At 32.0% G+C, this 18,016-nt stretch overlaps 1 protein-coding gene across 1 annotated transcript; it reads right to left on the bottom strand.

Annotated features, from left to right (window-relative positions):
* Nucleotides 1–7,563: 7,563 nt before the first annotated feature.
* Nucleotides 7,564–10,879, bottom strand: LOC139839984 (myosin-binding protein 2). Its single transcript, XM_071830206.1, has 4 exons — nucleotides 9,815–10,879; nucleotides 9,580–9,732; nucleotides 8,251–9,473; nucleotides 7,564–8,141 (listed from the first exon to the last, which is right to left on the bottom strand). The coding sequence occupies exons 1-3, from the start codon at nucleotides 10,851–10,853 to the stop codon at nucleotides 8,272–8,274; spliced, it is 2,394 nt and encodes a 797-aa protein (XP_071686307.1). The 5' UTR covers nucleotides 10,854–10,879; the 3' UTR covers nucleotides 7,564–8,141; nucleotides 8,251–8,271.
* Nucleotides 10,880–18,016: the final 7,137 nt, after the last annotated feature.

The raw sequence follows: 18,016 nt of genomic DNA on the forward strand, positions 1-18,016 counted from the left end.
ACAAATATCGTATCATCGCCATCATTATTAATGTTATTTCCTTTCTCAATCCTGTTCTTGTAGACTAAAGATTCTACATTGAACAAGCAAAATTTAGGTATTTTAATTTAGTGAGTATAATGTTTTAATGAACTGGTGAATAATCAGTTAGCACATGTCCAGTCACTTATTATCAGGTGAATAAATGGGCGGGTTAGAATTGGCTGGTCAACGGGAGTCCTGATATAACTAGAGGGAAAGTTCGTTTTGATCTGAAACCTTTTTGTTAATTTTAGAACGATATTTAGGTAGTGTGTCAAATTTTGAATTCACAAATCATACATATTCTTATTCAATTATAAACAGTTTTATTTGTTGATAAATGTAACAATTTCTTTAGTTAACGTTTATAGAGTTTACATTATTTCTTATTAAATTGTGATTATTGTAAATGAGACTGTAGGAATGTTAGAGATGAAAAAAGAGGATTTGTTACGTCAAAATGACTACACTTTAGCCCGTGGTAAATCATACAGTGATGCGGGTTTTTTTAGTGATGAATATCAAAAGTGTTTGGAAAAAGAGTATTCAGATATTAATATTCAGACGAAGGATTAACCCAAGCTTTTATTTGATGGTGTATGCACTTTGACCAATATGCAATACGTTATGTTCCATGTCACAATCAATACTACATAAGATGTTGCATACTTGGTACTATTTGTCACTATTAATATGATCAAATATTATATGGGTTTATGTTAACTTTGCTGAAGTTTTAATCTTTTTGGTTTTTTAGGGATTTCTTTATCATACACACAGATGGAACTCCAATAAGTTCAGAATCCGAAAAGCAACAAGTTATTATGTATGTCTTTAAGAAGGCCGGTTGAGAGAAGAGCATTCGAAGGCGTTCGACTTGAGTAATTCAACTTGATAAAAGTTCCATTTAGGCTCGCAACCAGTGTGCAACTTCTTGTAAGTGGGTCTATAGTTCTTTAATTGAATAACTCAATTAACATAACTTTTCTTGTGATAAAAGAATTTGCTTCATTGAAAAAACCTCAAACAATAACTTTTTTGTTTTTGGTTAAAAAGTGCTCGATACTTTTTTGAAGGTTTAGGGTTATATAGTTACCAAAAGTTGTCCATGTGGTTTAACGTATCTGGTGAAACTCAACTTCATATGAGCGATCGTTTCCTATCTGTATATGAGGTACCTTTCAGATGATCATATGTAGTAATTTTGCTACATTGAGTATTCTAAGAATGTGTATGCTAATCATTTTCTCAACGCTATTCTTGATTGCAGATGGCAAATACATACCTTCATGTTGCTGCCAGTCATAATAGTGTTGAGGTGGTCAAGTATCTCTTGAAATTGAATGGGCCTGAAAACTTTGAATTTGAAGCCAAGAACATGGTACATAAAATCTTAAATTGCTCTTAATTGTTTATGATTAGTAGCAATACATGTTGTTTTAATATAATCTACTTAGAATCTCATCCCTACTACCGGGAAATTTGTGAAAATATTAATTGTATATTTAGGTGTAAATTATGACAAAAGCTAAAGAGGGGGCAAATTTTAACCCATCTGGATTTGAACAGGTTGAGTTTTATTTATATCTCAAACTGGTCAGTTTAAAAGTTTTGCTAAAACATTACAGTATAATATAGGGTTGTAAGTTGCCAAAAGTCTTAAGCTAACTTGATTAGCATAATTTTAACCCATTAAATGTGCAGCTACTCTTCTTTTGGATTGCAGTAGCACATCATTAACGCTCTAGGACTATACCTTTCAAAAGTTGCTGCAAGGACATCATCTCTTTGATCGTTTTTAAATCAATGTCGGATGGATATAATGTCTGCATACTAGCATATGGGCAAACAGGAACTGCAAAACCTTCACCAAGGTAGCGTTTTTACATATCTACCAAAAAAAAAGCGCGTATAGTAATATCTAAATGTGAATATTTTGACCCATTCAGTATGGGTTGATTCTCTTCTTTTCTAAAGGATCAAACTACTAGAACCAAAAATTAAATTAAAACAAAACTGGTTGAAATTTTCCCAAAATCTATTCTCATAGGCATGTTTGGCATACAATTAATATTAGCAATTAATTATATACATTTGTTTAACTGATAGTCACTTGCAATATTAGACAGCCTTTGGCCCAAAGAAACTCCTGTTAAACTTTGCAATACTTGTTCCAGTTTGATATTCACTTGTATAACGGATTATTTATTGAATGAAGTGGTCTAACTCGATTAGGTAATGATAAACTAAAATGTGTTAATTCCATTTGTCTTGATAAAAATGAAATAGGCTACAATTATCTAAACCTAATAAAAAATTTTGAAGATTATCATAACCTTACGAAGTCAACGTGACTTTAGTCAAATTTTGTAGTTGATAATGTATAACTGATTATTATTTAACTAGCCTTTAAGAGCCCGTGCGTTGCACGGCGACTCTTAGTCAAATTAAGTGTAAACGTAAAAATGTTATGCCAAAAGAATCATAAACACAAATGATAGTGGTTATTGTGATGAATAAAAACTACTGTGATGATTGTTGCGCAACATAGATAGTAGAAAAAAAAATTAATCAAAGAAGTTAAGCCATATTAATTTTATTCTCACCTGTATTGAAAGCAAAACAATATGATATTAAGCTTTATCCTAATGAAGCAAATTTAGTAAATAAATAAGATAGGAAATTAACATAAATAACTAAGGTAATTCAGTAAGTATAAAACAAAGTAAAATGCAGTCTCTTCCTTAATTATATGGACAACTACACCATGTCTTTGTCCTGGCCCAGTATGTCTTCCGAAGCCCAACAACGACATATTTTTGTCTGATTTGAGGCCCATCGATAAATGCAGCCAATGTTAACTGGTGTAGCGCACAAGGATCATACATATAAACAAAGAAAAAGATCAAAGTAATATGAACAATCAATTGGCAGTGTATACAAATTAGAATATATGTAGTAATAGGCATACCTATATTGAATCGTCTTATAACTATTTTAATAATTGAGCCGTTCCGGAATTCAAACGGGTCCGAAAGTATCATTCTTAACCGAAACAATAAACACTCATTTATATAACACCAAAACTTGCAAACTTACATAACTCGATAGATTAAACATGTTGATGCTAACAATCACCCATTTTGACACTAATAAACCCAAATGGGTCAAATGCTCATATAGTCATCAAAACCACCTCTTATTGTTTAGACTATACTTTTACTCCTAAAATTGTCACAAATCAAATATATACCATATTAAGCACATTTACTGATAGAAACATATTATATTATCATATCAATATAATACCATCTAAAATACTTCCACATTTTTGTATACCCCATACAATAACAATCATATGCAATAAGCTATTAAAACAATAATAGTGTAAGAATAATTTTATACCAAAACTGTAACAAATTACGTAGTAGAACAATAGTTTACATATCAACTGAAGTAGAATTGCAATCTGTATCGCTTCTTGGAAATATATAGTGAATCAAAAACGCTTTTCAAGTTTTCATGATAAATGGATCAAGAATTAACAAACGAACAATGTCAACAAACTTTTTTGACTGCATTCACTTTCTAATAATGTAGTACTTGTTAAAAGCATAAGCTAAAAACATAGGTGATAGTGTCATGCCTTTCTCATGGAAGAGAGTAGCCTTGTGTATTGATTGTTTAGCATTGAAACCTTAGGATACAGAGTTGATAGCCTTAGCATTGAAACCTCATAAGAACAATCAAAACGTACACAAATAAATAACTAGAACTATAGAAAAAGCTCAAAAACACACTTAATTTACTGTTGAATATGAACATTTAGATGACAATCGATAGACTAATTGTAATGAGTAAAAAAACCATCACATAAACTATACTATAAATTGCTATTAAATGCATGATGTCATCTAAAGGAACATACGGTGGTAACCAAATCATAAACTTAGAAAAAAATATTTAAAAATAAAATGCAAACTAAAGAATTAACAACAAACATAAGATAAAGGAGCAAAAAATATCAGTTGAAAAATTAATATCAATATAACGACATAGTAAAAAGTAACTAAGAAAAACATACCATCCGAACTTGGTCCATTAGCGTAATTAGACGAACTTGAAATCTCAGGATCATCATTGCACACTCTTTCATTGTGAATCGAAGATGGAGCTAATGGTAGACATATTAGACCTGCAATGTTTACACACCATTGCTTCAAACAGTTGCTGAAATTAATATTGTCTATGTAATGACACAAATCTAAAAGAAGAACAACAATAACCATAAGCATTCAGTTGAATTTTTTTTTAATGCCTATCAAAAACCAACTGACCCATCCAAGTCGCCACCTCTACATACATAGATTGATAGATTTATATTGTCTCAGATCATTGGCAATTTGTCATCTTAGTTAGCTGTTTTATTTGTTCCATCAAAATATTATAAATACTCAACATTTATGTAGAAACATATATTGTAATACTCATGTATAAGCATAGAGTTTAAACACCGATCTAAGCATTGATCAAAAAACGAAGTAAACATATTAGTTATTGATATGACATAAACTCTTTCATACCGGAATTCTATCGGGATATTGAACTTAATACTTTTATCTACTAACATTTAATGTTCTGACCAAACCCGATTTGGCCTATTACCGCCCTATCCAGCCATTATGACCCCCTTTTCATAAACATGAAGAGAGCTAATGATACAAAAACAAAGTGTGCAAACCTAAAAGGCTGTTGACAAAAGGTTCAACATCAAAAACTTTAAACACATCTGTAATTGTTAAAATAACAAATATTGACTAAAGATTAAAGCGACTTGCAAATCCGTAATTGTTGGTATCTCAATATCTTCTTCCTGTTACTGAACACTTAACAACTAAAACCCCAATATCTTCATTAGTTAAATTCCTATAAAGAGCCCGTTACCTACGCTCCCCAAACCTGCCATTAATCGCAACTTGTAATATGAATGAGCCATCAATACTGAAAATAATTATGTGTGGTAGAAAACCTTAGACAAGTGAATATAATGGTTTATATATGTGCATATACCTTCAACAAAATGACCACAGTTACAGATGCCAACAAATCAGAGAACTTGGTGTTTTTTTCCTATTTGCAACTATGCTCCATTGAACATCATATACTTTTAGCATACAACTTTATGTTACATACACCTCATGAGATACATATCAGAAAAACAACAACATAGTGGATAAACTGACCCTAATGGTAAGCATTTTATACATGCTCTCATCAGGTCCAACATACAACATTGTCATTTGTTAGCATCTATCAAACCATTCGACATCATAAAAATTATCCATATCTTCCTTTATTAGTCAGGACATTTTAGTGATTAAACTATCACATTTATAAAGTAATATTAACACATAGATAAATAAGCAATCTTTTAAATCCTGATACACTATGTGTACTCATATCACAAATGGTGATCGAGATGGTGGTAACATGAATTGTAACATAAACCAAGAATCACATAATATCCATAATATCAGTATAGAACTAAAAATTGTTCAACAAAATACATCAAATAAGTAACATGATTTCAAGAAATCCAAATTGACCTTAAAGTACACAAATACCACTCTATCATTATTGATGATGACCACAAGTTGCGGATCAACCACTCTAACATTTCTCTTGCATTCAAATAAAATTACAATAAGTTGAAATTCAAAAAAAATTGAAGAGGACATTGAATATAAAAAAACAAACACAAGAAACTAACCAATGGTGTTTACCTCTTTGCGACCAAAGATGATTAAGGTTGATTATCCGGCATAAAACCACCACTACCACCGAGGCAGTAAAAGCACCACCATCAAAAGCTAGAGTAAAAGTTTTCAAATCGAATTAAAAATCAACAGACCATCATATCAGTTTCATAAAAGTTTCAAATCGAATTAAAATACCAATCATAGATATTTCGATTGTTAAAAAAACGTATAAAAATTAGAAGCACAAGGTAAGAAATCGGAATACCTTCATATCAGTTCTCATCTACACGTTTATGATCCGCAATCCAAATGGCAACATCATTTAACCATAAAGAATTACCAGATTGGTAATCCCTATTCCAAAATCCATAAATCTGATATCAAAAACATAAGCAGTCGCCTGTAAATCTTGATTGTTGAACGGTATTTAAGTAAATCAGCGAGAAAATAAATACGTGTTACATAAATCGGGTCACTGACTCACCAAATCCGAAATTGATTTTGGCAAATCGTAAATTTAAACAGGCGGTGAACAACAATAATTACGATTTGTGTGACCATGGTACACCGATAACTAATGGTGAGAAGCAAACAGAAAACTATCGATTGAATGAGTGGTGGTTTTTGGTGGAACCCTAATTTTTCCAGTCGCCGGATAGTGAATGTGTATTCCAGCCGGCATATATTTTTTCCGGCGAGTTCGAAGAAACCGACGATAATATACAAAATTTGTATGGTTATGTAGAGAAAAACGTTACGGTTTGATTGGTGTTAGTGACATCGCTTATACGTCGGAATTAAGGCATAATCGACGATGGGAAGGAATTGGGTGTGAGAAGTTTTTGAGGAGAGATGCTGTAAAGTTTGATTGTTTGTTTTTAATTATTCTTTTTTTTTCGTAATAAATGGTAAACAAATTAGTTGAAAGGGACACGTGTCTTAGTATGGGAATTAAGAGGTATTTTCAGTAGGTATTCTTAAAATTACACGTGGAAAATGGTAGGTAGGGACATTGTCAGACTGACATGTCAGATGTAAGCTTTACGCTTTGTAAAAGGTAGAGAAGAGAATCGGGTTCTAATTGTTATTTATTTTAATTTTACTTAAAGTATGCACACAAATTCAATTTTAATATTTTTGTTTTTAATAAAATGTAACAATAAGAACATCAATACTAAGACTATAGTTCTCAACACTTAACAACTTTTGGCACATTGCAGATCAGTTACGTATGAATACTTTGATTAAGCTTCAAGAGAGGCTGACAACTAAAACTTCGCATAATTGTTATTGTCAATTAACGTTTATTACAAGAGACTAGAAGCAATACACTATGCTTGTCAATCACGTTCAAAAACATGAATTGTCTGTTTTCATTTCTTTTTTATTCACTTTTTTTTATACTGGTTACAAATTCATTAAGCCATTATATTGTACTTCATGTTACTTAATTGTTTGATTTATTGTACAAATGTTTTTACAACATTATAAATTATATCCCACCATCGCTTTTACATTTACCAATAATATATTCATTCCAATACATTTTTGGTACTTCTCAAATATATACTCCGTATATGTTTCATAATCTCTTATTTTAAAAATATGCGAGAGCGTGGGTAATAAACTAGTTTTATATAAATCTTTTGGAGATACATAAGCGTTAAGTTCCAGGTCCAAATTACTATCATCAGAATTATAAATTAAAAATATTAAAAACATAAATATCAGAATAAGTGATTGATTAATTTCTTTTATAATTTACGAAATCATACTCATTAAACACTGAAATTTTTAAAAAATAATATTAAATATTAATACCACACATACAATTAACTCTAAACAAAATACTCAATTTACATACTTACAAATTACACTTGAAGTGACCAAGAATAGGGCCCCTTCCCTTTCTTAATACTCCAAAATAAATTCAAAAATCTAAGAAAAAATAACATAATATAATCCCTACACCTAACTTCCTATAAGGTGATGAACACATGAATTCATCATCCACCTTTTCCCCTCAAAAGGCTGAGATGAAATTCCACCTGACCCACAAGGAAAATTTGGTTTTTTTTTCTTCTTGAAATATACCTTTCTTTTTTGTAACAGAATGATTAAATTCAGAATAATAATGCTTTAATACCATATACATGACATAGTAATAGCTATATATTATCCTCAACTTTTCTGTTTTAGCTTTAAAAATATATATGTTACTTTGAAATCAAAATAATGAAAATGAAAAAAAAAAAAAAAAAAAAACCTTCAAACCAAGAAAAGAACAGAAGTTTGGCAGCTTAGCCTTTCATATATGACCCCTTCCTTACATTGTCTTTAAGCCAAGACCTCAATTTTCACCTGTAAAATTTACAGAAAATGAAGAGAGTTTCAAAATAATGGACCCAAAAGACACAATAATGTGACAATTGTTAGTAAACAAATTAATTCATCATGTTACAATTGTTACCATTAACAGTCTCTAAGAAGATCATAATGTGCCATCAGTGAAGTTCTTCGCTCGAAGATCAACATCTCGAAGATCGCGTAAATGTTGCAAGATTTCTTGAACAAGTTCCATTCCTTTATCGCCTTTCTTTAACGATCCAATGCAATGTTTTAAAAACTCCCTATCGGCTTCTAAAGCTTGTAACCTTACATATAGTTGATCCACTTCCTCTTCAATATCAATTCTCCTTTTTTGCAACTCGAATAATGTGATCGCACTATTTTCCATCTTGTTTGAATGGACCCCGTTTTCATGTCCATTTGACATGATCACTACATCGTCGATCTCATTGTCAAGCGCTTCGAACAAAGGAAGAAGTCTTTTTCCCGTTCGTCGATCTTGATCTTGTGTCTCGTATGTAATACCGTTGACTTGTTGACTACCATAACTATAATTCCCATTTACATGTTTCCCATTCTCTTCAAAGTAATCTTCTATTTGCCTTAACTCGCTAAAATATCGATCTTCTTCGTCGCTCAAAGTGAAAAGCTTCTCTTCTAAAAACTTAAGTTGTTCGAGAATCGACATCCTCTCATCTTCAAAGTCAACAAACGACGAATCAAGACTTATTACACTATCGACGAGTGTATTATGATTCTTGTTGTCTTTATTGTCGCTAAACGTTTCATGTTCTTTCGGCTCGTGATTCACATCAACCCACATTCCGTCCCCATCTTCTGAATGACTACAAGAAGCCGAACACGTCCCATTTTTCACACCATTACCTAAAAACCGCGCCCTCTCCTTTGTTTCGTATTCTAAAACTTTCTTTCGATATATTTCCAATTCTTTATCCTTCTTTACCATAAGATCATTCAAAAGTTGCAAAGCTTCTTGATCATATTCCGATTGTTCTTCCATCATTCGTTGATAATGCAACGCTTCCATTTGCATTGCGGCTTTTTCTTCTTGAAGACGGTTAATCATAGCCATTGTTTCACTAGCAGCCACTGCTGAAGCACTTCGTTCTTCTTCTAATTCGATATACAACGCTTGTAATGATTTCCTTTCGGCTCTTAAAGCCGACTTAAGCTTCTCATTTGTGTTAATTGGATCTCCACCCTCCATTTCACTTCCATCAATTGAATCATCCACCATTGATTCTTTTCTTTCAATCATCAACATTGGGTTATTTATTTGATTCAAGTTTGTTAATTCCCTTGTTTTTTCATCTTCTTCAAAACCTAGTACAAACAATAAAAACAACAATGTTGTCTCTTTTTTGTTAGAAATATATCTAACACATAAAGATGTAACACACAACAACATTAAACAAATTAAAAAGATTACCATATTCAAGACTAAAATCCAAATCATGAGTACTTTTTGAAGATTCTTCATGTGATAAATAATACAAAGTGAAGTTATCTTGAGCTTTCATCTCATCACATGAATCCAAAACTGGTATCTCTGTTCCAATTGAAACCTCTGCTTCTTCATGTTCTGAACAATTAATAAAGTTGAGCAACAGAAAATTAAAACAATAAAATCAAATTAAATACTAAAGTAAAATTAAATATCCTGCCTGAATTAATCTCTTCTGTTTCTTCAACTTCTTCAATAGTCGACATAGTACGATTCGATTCAATAATATCAGGTTTTTCATCAGTAAAATCACTTAAATTTGCATGAAAAACTAAAGAACTTTCAGTTTCTTCAAATTTCATTGAATCAAGCCCTGCAAATTTTGATAATTCCTCTGTTCTCTCAATTACAGAAACCGTTTCATCGCTCTGCTTTACAATTTCTTCGGTTACTGTTTCGGATTTCAATTCTGATACAACTTGAGCTTCCTGAAAATCCCCGAATTCTTGTTCTTCATTATCGATTGGGTCGAATGTTTCGATTGGTACCAACTGATTCCCACTGTAATCCAAGAAAAATTCAAGATCTTGTTCATGTGTTCCTGAATTTAAAGTTGAGTCATCCTTTTTATCAAATTTAATTAAATCCTCCTTAATTGCTTCAACTTCTGTTACCTCTGCTTCATTCCCCTGTATTTGAACTTCCTGTTTTTCACCAACAATTTCATTCTCCAAATCCGATCCGATTAAATCGATAACCGGATTACTTTTCGAAAACCCCAAAAGATCCCATGAAGGATTAATAACAAAATAAGAAGAATCTTCAAAAGTTTTCCTTTCAAACTCAATTCCACAACAAGAACATTCAACAAAATCAAACTTTGTCTCCTTCGAAAACGATAAATTATTCGACTTTTCACCGAATTCAGATGAGCAAACATCACACATATCATGGGATTCTGCTAACTTTTTATGTTTCAAGCAAAATCCAAGTTGAGAAACTTCTTTAGAATGAAGATCACATAGAAGATCTCTATGTGAATTCTTGAGTTCGGGTTCGAAAAAACGATCAAGACGAATACACCAGAGACAGGGTGGTTTTAGACCGAAAAATCGAGCGAATTTAATGATGAAATATGAAAATATTGAGTTGAGAAGAAGAAGAATTATGAGTGTCCATTCAAGAACAGCAAAAATGAGAACAAGTGTGATCCTGTTTGAATTTTTATGTACAATTGTTGCAAATTTGTTTGCAGCCATATTGTTTGATGCTCTGTTTTTGGTGTGTGAATTTACATTTACAAAAGAAAGAACAATAGAATGTTTTTTGACTGAGGTTTTAAGCAAGCTTATGAATGGCCAAGACTGTTTTTATATTTTTATTGATTTAATTTGCAAAAGATAATATTAATTAATTAATGTACTAATAATAAAGATTTATAGTTATATTAATATAATAATATTATTATTAATTACTAGTAATTAGTACTCCGTAATAATTAACGTTAGTTAATTATCTAATTAACTGTTAATAGTAAGAAGAAATATGTTTTTAATAAAAATATTTTCAACTTGCCGTTTGTTTTTTCAATTTTGACGATAGAAACAAAGCTAAATGTGTTCACACATTTTGTTTACAATGAAAATTAGATTGCATTATTTAATAAAGACAAAATGTGATTCGGTACTAGATTAAAGTTATGTAAAATAAACAATTGAAATGATTTAAGAAATTAATTCGTTAAATTTATTATAAGTCATGCTCATTTATTAAGTCAATTTCTGAAGTTACTTAGTATTATATCCTATTTTATTTTTCTTTAGAAAAAAAAAAACAAATCATCTTTACAAAAAATAATTTTAAGCTAATGGAAATGTGGTAAGCCATTTATAATTAACATTACACCGGAATATATAATATCATAGATTTTCCTTTTCTTTAGCAACTAAACAAAACAATATTGACAATTATAACCACTCTGTATAAGTAAATATAGTTAAACATTTAATATAAGTTTACCTTAGCAACACATAAATTAATTACTTTTAGTATTGGTATACCGTATACATATACATACATGTTTGTTAATCAAATCCCATTTAAAGCTTCTAATTTGAGTTAATTTCATGGTTATTATGTTGATGGGCATCAAATGGAAGGACCAAGAAGAAATAATGCAGAAGTAGGTGGACCCATACAAGCAAGGTATGGGGTCCACAATGGATGGCATATGTTGGACCTAATCATACCTGTCCATCTTTTCCTTTTTCTTATTTTTGGTCAATAATCACTATGGTGTGCCTATACTTTTTCCTTATTTTCATTCTTAAATTGCCCTCTCTACCCTTCTCATTTCATTATTGCTACTTTGAAAATAATATTTTCATACAATAAAAACATTTTAATATAATTTTAATATGCAATAAGTACGACTCATGAAACAACAGAATAGTAATATAACCTAACTACAAATATAGTTTAATACTTACCAACCATGTAATGTCTTTTTTCTTAACCATGCTAATAATGTAATGTTTCAACTAATTTATTTGATTTTTGAGTGAAAGCATTTGCACATAATCATGATATCCAAATGCAAAGCTTTGAACATGTTCTTGTGACATGATTATGATTCACAATGAGTTGTTATTATTTAATTCATTCACACATGAATGAGCATATTGAAAATATTTAAATAAATGCTATATTGAAACCTTATATATATATATATATATATATATATATATATATATATATATATATATATATATATATATATATATATATATATATATATATATATATATATTGTTTTAATCAAGAAGGAAGCACTTTTTTGAAGAAAAGTGGGAGAAAATGATTTTTTCGTTTTTTTGAAAAAAAAAATTCAACCATTAAAATCACATTAAGATATGAATATTTTTTAAAAAAATACTTTGTGATAAAAGTTATTCTATTTGCGGGATAACGCTCGAAAAAAATGATAATATGCATAATATGTAATGTTTTAATTATATTTTTTAAGGGTTAGATATTAGAGTTTAGAATCCATGATTTAGAAATTATGGTTTAGAAATTAGGATTTAAAATTAGGGTTTATGGTTTAGATTAAATTTTTAACACGAACGGTTTAGAGTTTTGGGTATAGAGATCAAACCCAAAACACTAAACCTTAAACCATAACCTCTACATCGGGCTGAATTTTGAAAAAAAAAAAACTTCACACAAGATGAAAAAAAATTGATAAAAAAAACTCTAATTAAAACATTAATCATGATGAATGTTATTATTTATTTCTTCGAGCGTTTTCCCGCCAAAATAATAACATTCGTCACAAAGTGCCATTTAAATGTTCATATTTTCACGTGATCTTAATGTTTGAAAAAAAATAAAAAAAAATGAAAAAATTATTTTCCACAAAAAAAAATGTTTCCCTCTTGATATATATATATATATATATATATATATATATATATATATATATATATATATATATATATATAACAGCAAAATCCAATACCACATGTGTGGTGTATACCACATGTGTGGTGTATGGGGAGGTGAGATGTAGACGATCCTTCCCTTATCTTGAATAAAGAGAAGTCATTTCTCCACTCATAGTGATACACTCCAAGAAGTAAAGAAGGTCCTTTCTATCTCTTCGACGGATAAAGAGATTGTTTCTGAATAAACCTCCGGCCAATAAGTAGAAATATTTCTAAAAATAAAATATAAAATATAAAAATAAAACAAGAGACTCCATAAAAATGGTAGGATCAATTTTTCATGAGTTTTAAATCATGCACATACAATTTAGGCTCTAAGTGGCAATTAAATCGTAAATAAATCGACGCTTGCTGTTAACTATATATATATATCAAGAAGGACTCACTCTTTTATTTTTTTTCGGGGGGGGGGGGGGGGGGGGGGGGGGGAACATTAAGATCACATTAAAATATGAAATTTAAAAAAGACACTTTGTGACGAATGTTATTATTTTGGTAGGAAATTGCTCGAAGAAATAAATGATAACATTCATCATGAGTAATGTTTTAATTAGAGTTTATTTGCATCGTTTTGTTTTCATCTTGTGTGATTTTTTTTTTTCCAAAATTTAGCCAGATTTAAAGTTTAGGGTTTAGTGTTTTGGGTTTAGTCCTTAAACCCAAAACCCTAAACTCTAAACCGTTCGTATTAAAAATTCAATCTAAACCCTAATTTCTAAACCCAAAAACCTATTTTCTAAACCCTAATAGCTAAACCATAATTTTTAACCCCCTAATTTCTAAACCCTAATATCTAACCATTTAAAAAAAACTCAGAAGCAAAACATTCATTGCAATGTTATCATTTATTTCTTCGAGCGTTTTGCCGCCAAAATAGTAACAGTTATCACAAAGTGTCTTTTTTAAATATTCATATTTTCATGTGATCTTAGACAGCCATTAATGCAGCGCGATCGAGCTTTTTTTGCCCCCATCACGCCCCCATAGCGATGCTATGGGGCGCGATCGTTTATTTTTTTTTGGTGGCGTGATTCGAGCTTCACGGTGGGTGATGGTGGGGAGTTGCGAATGAGAAAGGGACACGTGGGGCATGGTGCAGGAAGGGTTGCAGGGAGCCGTTTGTATTTTTTTTTCTTTTTCTTAAATGTATTACTCCTATATATATATATATATATATATATATATATATATATATATATATATATATATATATATATATATATATATATATATAGTACACTACATCTCATATCTATATACACTCTCATTTAATCCCAACTCTCTCTACAAATCTAACATTTCTCTAAATCCCAAAAAATGTCTCAACATCAAGATCCAAACGAGGTCGGTTCCGGTAACCACTACAATTTCGGCTCGCCGAATTTGCCCGGTTCAAGCTCAAATTCCCCGCAAAATGTTCGAGGTACTCGACCAATTGGCAATATGTCTTAACAAAATCTTCTTAACGATTTCAATAATTCGAGTTTCTTTTCACAATTTCTAAATACACAACAAATGCATCACAATTATCAACAACAATACCACCAACCATTTAACCAATCATTTAACCAACCATTTAACCAACTATTTCAACAGCAATTTCTATCACAATTTTCTCATTTCTCACAACCTGGTATGGTGCCATTCCAACTACCAAATACCCAACCATGGACACAAACACAACAAACCTTCACACCTCTAAATAACAAAGAAGTGGAAGAAATGCGTGGTGGGGAGCAACAACCAAATGTACGGGTCCCACTAAGTGATCGGTGTCGAAGGGCCGGTCAAAAATAGCCTAATTACTCTACTTTAGATAGGGTAAGCAGGATTCGTTCCATGAGAAGTTGTGGTTAACTAACAAGCAATTTCAAGATTGGTTTGTTTGTGGTTAACTAAAATTAACTAATGTAAAAACTAGATTAACAATTACTAAGCAAATGTAAACTTTGAGTATTTAAGAGCATAAACAATGAGCTAATTAAAAAGGTTGTAATCAATTGGATGGAAGTCTTTATCCCTTCACAATCCCAATCTAACATGCATTCATTCAAACAAGTATTATGCTTATCAAGTATTGATCAAATCTCATAGACAAGATTTCTTAGGCTTATCAATTCTAACTATCTTGGGATTGAATCATGCAACCTAGACACTATGTCTTTATCCTTAATCTAATTAACACTAAGTTGGATCAAGAACACAATGTTAAATCACTATAATTCAACTTGCAATAATCACATTCAATAATACTTGCATTGATCAATAAACAATTGGCTTATAATATCACAATTCAAAAGACATAAGTATTATAACATTACAAATCACATAAACTTGAATGAAAAGAACACATGTATCAATTATTCATGGAAGGAATAAAGTGAAAGAAACTAGCCAACCATGTTGGTGATGATGATCATGGTTGCTTCTTGAAGTTTAAATCTTGATTTGATGATGATTGATGGTGTGGTTTTGTGTGTTTGATGCTCTAAAAACTGATGGAAAAAGATATAAATTCGTAGCCTAGGGTTTCCATTATATAGGGGTGAAGTAGGGTAACCCCCAAGCATTAAATCCCTCAAATTCGGCCTCAAATTTTATCCAAAAATAGCTCCAGCCGCAAATTACGCTCACCGGGCGCCAAATCCAGCCGCCCCCTTTTGCCCATATTCCACCTGAGTGGAATTTTGATCCAAGCCAGGCGCCTACATGCGCCCCCCAGCCACCTCCTTGCGGCTGAGTTCCAGTTTTCGCATTTTTTCTTGTTTTAACACCCATTTTCGCGTTTTCGTCCCAAATCGTTACTCGTTATAAAAACCTCATGAAATAGCTTTTTAAACCTCAAATATACACATAAAATTCACCTCTTAACATTAATCATGATCGACGTTTAAGACCCGATCAACTCCCCCACACTTATCATTGTTTGTCCTCAAACAATCTTAAACTCAAATCTTCAACTCAAATCTCTAGCAATTGATAAATCTTCAAAGGCATGAATAAAACCGCAAAGTCTTGAATTCAATGTGAAACATAAATTCCTCCGACATGACTCCCACTTGAAGTTAACTAACTTTAAATTCCCAAATTGAATCATGATTATATCAACATCTTGTCTTGAATGAATACTTTATAGCAAAGTGTAAATAAACCTTGAGCTTTTTAATCTTCAAATGAACCACGAGTTAAGTGGGAGCCATCCGCCATATGAACTAGATAAAAGAACCATGTACCGTCAATTCCATATTTATTTTAAAGGTTGGTATGCCAGAGTGTCCGAAGACACCCTTTTTGGTTCTCCCGGTGTTTTAGGATCACGACACTCATCTCATGCCCCAACGACTCCTCCGGTGACTCTCGGAGCATGGTGGACAATCGACGAAGGGTCGTGGAATTTAAGTCCCACGTGACTTATAATGAGAAATAGTTTTTGTGGATTTACCCCCATCTAGCTCTAGTTTAGCGATATTATACGCCCCAACAAGGCTCTCGTGTAGGAATATTTATCCAGTCCCTATACTGGCTGTTTTATGGATTTGGCTCCATCGAGCTCTCGTTTTGTGGTTTTAGCCCCAAGCATGGCTCTCGTGTAGGAATATTTATCCAGCCCCTATACTGACTGTTTTGCAGCGAACTGCCGGTATGGCTAGTGTCATCCACAGCTAATCCTGGTTTTGGATAGCAACACAGAACAAGTCCAAGCACTAGCATTTGTTCCCGGTATCGAAACAAGATGTGAATGAACAGGAAATGACATTTTGTACCTTTCACTTTCGTCAATTCATGGGTAAAAAGCTGCACTAAAAAGTGCTTGCGAAGCGTAAATCGGAAGACTTTACTTCTTAACTTTACCATTTGAAAAATCTTTATTAATTTAAGTGCTAACAACCAACTTCTTCTTAATACCCAATAATACCATGCCACTTCACTTATTCTTTCAACTCTTTTTCTCACAAAAATCACACTTGGTTTGTTATAAAATTATGATTAAAAATTTTGTTCAATCGCATTAATCATAATGTTTTACTCATTTTAAGCTTCAAACCCAAGTAATGTATCCCAAAAAGAAAATTTTAATTTTCTCCTCTCCCCCACACTTGAATCATGCTACGCCCTCGTACGCATGTTTAGAGTATTATAATATTTATGTGAAAAATAAAAAGGGAAAATCTAACACATTACCGAGATACTCGCAAGTTCACCATCCAATAGTAACCATCGCACATCATTTTGATTCATCATCACACATTCCATTCGATTACGTTTATCCTTCCATTACAACTTAGAAAAGAAAAACAAAAGAAAAAGTGTAAAATCTAACTAGCCCACTTTCGGAGGGATCCGCTTTAAACCACCTGATTCCCTCGGGGGGACGAGTTTTGTCTCGTGAGGGCTTGCAGTGAACATACCCACAAAGTTCATTTACCTACTAAATAAGAAAAAATAAATAAAAGAAAATTGTACATACGGATTTTATTACACACGGAGCACCGGACCTAAATTGAATCAGTGAGGCTCATCCCGTCCTATGATCGGGACCAAATACACTTTCGAAGATGCTCTTGGACAATGCCGATATGTCAAACACACTCTTCCTTCCTTCCTCTCTAGCACGCTCCATATGGTCGGGAAGTGATTCCGGTTGTTGGAAAAACAACGGTGGGTCGATACACGGTGCGGGTGGTTCAACATACTCCGCTTCTTCGGGAAGAGATGAAGCATAGTTAATATAATCAACCGGCTCATAATAAGGAGTAACCATACGGCCATTCATTACATAGTCATATTGTCGTCTACGATTATCCCGAACATAATCCCGCTGCCTATAATACTCGGTCAAATAAAGTTGAGCCCGGGCGGTCTCAAGAGCTCTAGCACTATTCACTTCCATCTGAATCAACCTTTCTTCCTCAATC

This window comes from Rutidosis leptorrhynchoides, chromosome 4, assembly GCF_046630445.1.
Source record: "Rutidosis leptorrhynchoides isolate AG116_Rl617_1_P2 chromosome 4, CSIRO_AGI_Rlap_v1, whole genome shotgun sequence".
NCBI classification, from domain to species: domain Eukaryota; kingdom Viridiplantae; phylum Streptophyta; class Magnoliopsida; order Asterales; family Asteraceae; genus Rutidosis; species Rutidosis leptorrhynchoides.